We start from the raw sequence: 6,000 nt of genomic DNA, 5'->3' as shown, positions 1-6,000 counted from the left end.
AGAGACTCAGTAGACAATTCCTCCTTGACTTCCTCCTTTTCTGCAGCCGTGCCACACCCCCACCTCTTTTGCCCTTCTCCCTGTCCTTTCCGAAACATCTAAAGCCTGGCACTCGAAGTAGCAATTCCTGCCCGAGCCATTCAAGTCTCCAACATTTTCCCATCACAGAAGACTAATTTATTTTCTTCTGCCCTCCATCCTTCTTAAAGAGTGGAGTGACATTGGCAAATTTTCCAGTCCTCTGAAACCATTCCTGAATCTAGTGATTCTTGAAAGATCATTACTGTACTAATGCCTCCACAATCTCTTCAGCTCCCTCTTTCAGTACCCTGGGGTGTAGCCCATCTGGTCTAAGCAATTTATCATCTTCAGACCTTTCAGTTTCCCAAGCACCTTGTCCTGAGTAACATTCATCTTTGTCCTGACAGTCCCTAATTTCTGACATACTGCTACTGTCTTCCACTCAGAAGACTGATGCAAGATACATCAAGTTCATCCGACATTTCATTGCCCCCTCCCATTCCTACTTCTCACCGTCATTTTCTAGCGGTCCATATCCACTCTCCTCTCTTTTACTCCTTGTATATCTGTGGAAACTTTTGGCATCTTCTTTGATATTTTTGGCTAGCTATCTTCATATTTAATCTTTTCTCCCATTTTTTTTTCTCAGTTGCTTTCTATTAGTTTTTAAAACTTTCCCAATCCTCTAACTTCCCACTACTTTTGCTATATTATATGCACTCTCTTTTGCTTTGGTGTCTTTGACTTCCCTTGTCAGTCACATTTGCCTCATTCTCCCTTTAGAATACTTCTTCATTTATAAGATGTATCTATTCTGTGCCTTCCAAATTTCCCCAGAAACTCCATCCATTGCTGTTCTTTTGATATCCCTGCAAGTGCTCCCTTCCAATCAAGTTTGGTCAGTTCTTCTCCCATGCCTCTGTAATTCCCTTTACTTCACTGTACTACTGATACTGACTTGGGTAACTTTTCTCTCTCTAACTGCAGGGTGAATTTAATCATATTATAATCATTGTCTCCCAGGGGTTCATTTACCTTGAGCTCCCCAGTCAAATCTGGCTCCTTGCTCAGTACCCAACCCAGAATTACCATTCCCCTATTAGGCTCAACTACAATCTGCTCTAAAATGTCATCTCGATATTAGCCAACTCCTTAAATCATACCATTGCACTTGTCTCATTTATGAAGCCTGCACATAGTGTTTCAATGTTATCATAGATAACATCCTCCAAATTATGCCATAGCTTGTTTATTATCGGATCTGACAAGATATTTGCATCTGTCTCAATACAAAGGATCAATCCATTTGAATTTTTTAATGTAGCATTTAAAATGTGCAGTAATGAATAAATATTCAAGTCATAAGATTTCATCTGAGTTTTACGAATATCAAGTGTGTTGTTTACAGGCCATTAAAGTTCAAGGGCAATGTTCTTCATTAATGTGCTTCATATTATCTGTCAAAGTGGACTGTTTGACATTTAATTGTGAATTCTGTTCTTTCATGCTGTCAACCTGAAACTGACTCTAGAAACTAACATGCCAGAGAAACAAATGTGCACACACACACATACATACAAATAATGGCACAGGAAAGTCCGTTTATTAGAATGCACAAAACAACAAGAAACGTTGCATAAAAAGACCCTTTGAATTCTGTTTACTGTTAAATCAGGACAGGTCACCAATGTCAAAAAATAAATTCTTATTAATTCAGCATAAAAATAATTGAAATACTCTTGTTGGAGACCTGTAGATACCAGTACCTCTGAGTTCTGTTTAAACTCCTTCCACATACACCAAGGTACTTGATATTTTTCCTTCTGGTTCAACCCACATTCTGTCATAGAAATTAATGAAACAAAAAAAACTGGAAATACTCAACCTGTTAAGTAATATTAATAGAGCAAAAGCAGTTAACATTTTAAGTCAGAAAATAAACATCACAGCTAGAAAAGCTCATGTAACCTTTTTCAATCCACATTAAAATTAAATTCTATTTGTCTTTTGCAAGCAACTTGACCTGCTGAGTATTTCCCACATTGATATTTCAGATTTCCAGCATCTGCAAAACTGTCTTTGTTTCAGACTACAAGGGCAGGCAGTTTGATTACCAATTTTCTATACTCCACCACTGTGTAAATGTCTGCAATTATATTGAAGGGGAAATATGCAGGATTGTAATTAGGACTACATTAAATCTCACAACAGAAACAGGCTGAACAATAAAAAAAAATTTTGTAGCACAATTGTGACCACAGGGTAAATATTAGTTTTCAATCAATTAATAGTTTCAACAATTTTGAATAGTTGAACAATATATTTGAAGAAAGGTCAATCTTATTAATGAGATGCAATCAAGATCAAATCCCTTGACAGGAAAGACGATGACTTGTTTCTGTAATTGGTGGTGCTCAAACAAGTACCCCTCAGAAATTAACCATTTTGGAATTGCATGTACTATTTAATTAATAGGTCTGGAGACATTATCTATCTTCCAATTAATAACAGACACAATACTATAAAGAGAGTTGTAACACAAGGTTCTTTTAGTAACCCACATGCTGCAATTACATTAAATATTACTTCTGCATTGAAAGGACACTAGGTTCTTTGAAGATACCACATTCCTCTGAGCGACCTTTAACTGATTTGGCCCAACAGAAGCACTGTATATTAGAACAGTTCTTTGCACAGGAAGACTTCAAAGTTGTGTTCAAAAATATTGTTTATCTTGTTCCTTCCAATTTGTAATCACTCAGAATTTTTTTCCCTCAGAAGAGCACAAATTCTTAATAAATAATGGGAGAATAAAACAGTACTGAATAGTTTGTTGATTGTTTAAGATGACTCAAGTTTATAAAAGAAGCAGATGGGTATTCTTGCATCCTGAGCCTTCAATCTAATACACATCCAACATTCCTTGAGAATGTCAGTTGCTCCAGTCACTTAGAACGTATCTGAAAGCATTTCTCAACGAATTTGAAGACAATATCTCAAGAGTCCTGATGCCAGGTAATTCCAGGAAATCCCATCAGTCCCACAACTTGATCTGTCCATCCCAACCACATGTGATGACCTTTGATGTTTCATGGGGATGCCAGATTGCACTAATGCAAACTTTATCATGCGCTTTGATTCGACTGTAAAGTTTGGTTGTCTTCCAATCCCAGATGTTCAGTTTTCCATCAGCATCACCTGAAGCAACATAACTATTCAAACAAAAGAAAGATTTAGAATGTCAAGCAAAGTGTGGAAGGAGGATATCAATCTCTAGCTTTGTTAGGTAGTGGACTCCAGCACTTTTACTTAGCAACAATGAGGGCTAGATGATGAAAGGTAAGGTGATAGACCCTTTCATTTAAATTTGGATTTTCTATGTAGCACTTTACTGGCTAATTCTGTATCTTCCAAGTTCATTCTGTCATTCAACCATTATTTGTTCCATTGCTATATTTGTTTCAAAGAGCAACAATTTTCAATCAATTACTTCCATACAAATATTATACCGTTTGTAGAAATAATATATTGTGGCTCAATTATTCAAGGTACTTGGAGTGCAGAAATTAATTTGGAGACACAGATCTGAATTCTTGAACCACTTACATTCAAAGAACTATAAATTTGGAATAAAATGCTAGTATATGTAATGCTAAGAAACAATACAATCATGAAATTGTTCTTAAAAACCCATCTTGGTCACAAATGGCTTTCAGTGAAGGAAATCTGCCATTTCCATCTTGTTATGTCATCACGTGTGTCTCGGCCAACAACATGGGTGACTCCCCTCTGAAATGTCCCAGCCACCTATTAAGTTCAGTGAAGGATGGATAACACAAACATGCACTTTCCTACAAGACTCAGTCACAATTTCCAGGTTAAAGAATAAAATTTCACCATTGTAATTCATTATAAAAACATACACATTTTTATTCTTTTATTTTGCTAGAGATATTTTCACAGGTCATAAGTGGAAAACATTCCAGGATTATGACCAGAACAGCTGAAATGCAACTTGCTGTGGGTAGCATTACTCTTTTGCAACTCCTTACTTGGTGCTTCATCTCAAGTTTGGGAGCTTTGGTAAATTATGGCACATCTTGCAGAGAGAGTGAGAGTAGTAGGTGCCAGTATAAACCATGAGTCAGAGTCTTTATGGCCCAGAAGGACGTCATTGAATTCATAAAGTCCATGCCTGCTTTCTACACAGCAATACAATGAATCATGTTCCCCTTCTCTGTCTAAAGGAGTCTGCAAGTTAATTTCCTTCAAATTACTATACTTTTCCCTCCCAAATCTTTAATTGTTTTGTGTTTCCTCTGGACCCTCTAATCCTTGTATAATTAGCTAACAAGAAAATATTTCTTTGTCTGCCTAATATATTCTGTGCTACTATACAGTATAATGTTTCCTCGATATCCTTGACTCCAAGGAGAACAATACTACTTCAGCTTGGGGCTTGGATAGGTAGGTACATTGCACTAGGATGTCACAGCAATTATGGAAAATATGACTAAGGGAGGGTCAAAGAAGGTAGCTTGATGTTTTAAGGTACAGGTGCTTTAGATGACCATGGAGGAATTAAAATATGAAAGAAAACCTAGAACTCGAATGGGTCAAGGACGGTGGAAGCAGACAGACCAGTTGTCTTAGCTTTTGCCTTGGAGATGGATGCTGCCATTTTGCTGAATGCTCTACGTTCTTCATTTTGTGAGCTGAAGTTGTTTGGCTTTCAGTGTTTTAAAGTAGGCACAATGATGCTCCTTCAGGTAATCTACTGGACTACAGATCATTTCCAAATAAGGAGTTATTTGCAAGGTGTTCTTTGGTTAATAGAATATGCAGTTTGTGACTGTTGGGGTGTGCCTGCCCTGATTCAAACTGGTTACTGATTTTAAACAAAGGGCATAACGACGGCAATAAATGGATGCTGGCTTGGACCAGAGCCAATAAAAAGGTGTTCAAGGGGAATCAGGTGACATACAGCCCATGACACTGGAATGCAACTTTTGAATTGGTAAGGAATGAATGTAAAAGCAGACACTTCGAGTACGTTGGCTGTGAGAACTCCATCACAAGGGAGAACCTCCATGCCAGGGACTAGGAGAGGAAATTGGCCAACGGAGATCTCCTATTTTGGTGTTACAAATCGGAAAAGTGTTCTGAGTGGGTATTGGTACAAAGGGAACAGTAGAATTCATGATTTAAATTGTTGGCCTGGGGTCACCATAGTTACGTTGTTATTTGTGCAGAGGTAATAAAGTTCAACCTTTGATTGATTAAGAATTGTGTAGCGAGTTAAACTAGAGTTGCAGTGGAATGGAAACCAGAGTGCCAGAACAGATAGTGGAGAGGTTGTGGAAACAGATGTTATAAGAATTCAGACAGAGTCAAGAATCAAAAGGTTGAGCATGGTCCAACTAATGTCCTGAGCTGCATATATTTCAATACAAGTAGTATTGTAGGAAAGGCAGATGAGCTCAAGGCATGGATCAATATATGGAGTTATGATATTGTAGCCATTAGTGAAACTTGGTTGCAGGAGGAGCAGTTCAAAATTCTGGGGTTCTGTTGTTTTAGATGTGATAGAGCGAGAGGGATTAAAGGAGGAGGGTTTTCAGGGATTAAAGGAGGAGGGTTTTCAGGGAAAATGTCACGGCAGTGCTCCATCAGGACAGACTGGAGAACTCATCTTGTGAGGCTTTATGGATGGAACTGAAGAATAAGAAAGGTATGACTACGTTAATGGGGCTATATTACAGACCATCCAACAGTCCACAGGATTTAGAGGAACAAAGATGTCGAGAGATCACAGACTGTTGTAAGAAACATAGGGTTGTTATAGTAGGTGATGTAAATTTCCACATATTGACAGGGATTCCCATACTGTAAAAGGACTAGATGGAATAGAGTTTGTCAAATGTGTTCAGGAAAGTTTTCTTAAATGGTACATATAAGTCCCAATGACAGAGAGTGTGA

General features: G+C 37.8%; 1 protein-coding gene across 1 annotated transcript in view; it reads right to left on the bottom strand.

Annotated features, from left to right (window-relative positions):
• Positions 1-1,611: 1,611 nt before the first annotated feature.
• The window catches only part of cdc40 (cell division cycle 40 homolog (S. cerevisiae)), a 139,580-nt gene continuing 135,191 nt past the window's right edge, over positions 1,612-6,000 (bottom strand). The window contains exon 15 of the mRNA XM_072246415.1: positions 1,612-3,233. Within this exon, the coding sequence (XP_072102516.1) occupies positions 3,056-3,233 (178 nt within the window). The 3' untranslated portion in view covers positions 1,612-3,055. The remainder of the gene's footprint in view (positions 3,234-6,000) is intronic.

This window comes from Mobula birostris, chromosome 2 (genome assembly GCF_030028105.1).
Source record: "Mobula birostris isolate sMobBir1 chromosome 2, sMobBir1.hap1, whole genome shotgun sequence".
Classification (NCBI taxonomy): domain Eukaryota; kingdom Metazoa; phylum Chordata; class Chondrichthyes; order Myliobatiformes; family Myliobatidae; genus Mobula; species Mobula birostris.
This window is presented reverse-complemented; position numbering and strand designations above follow the sequence as displayed.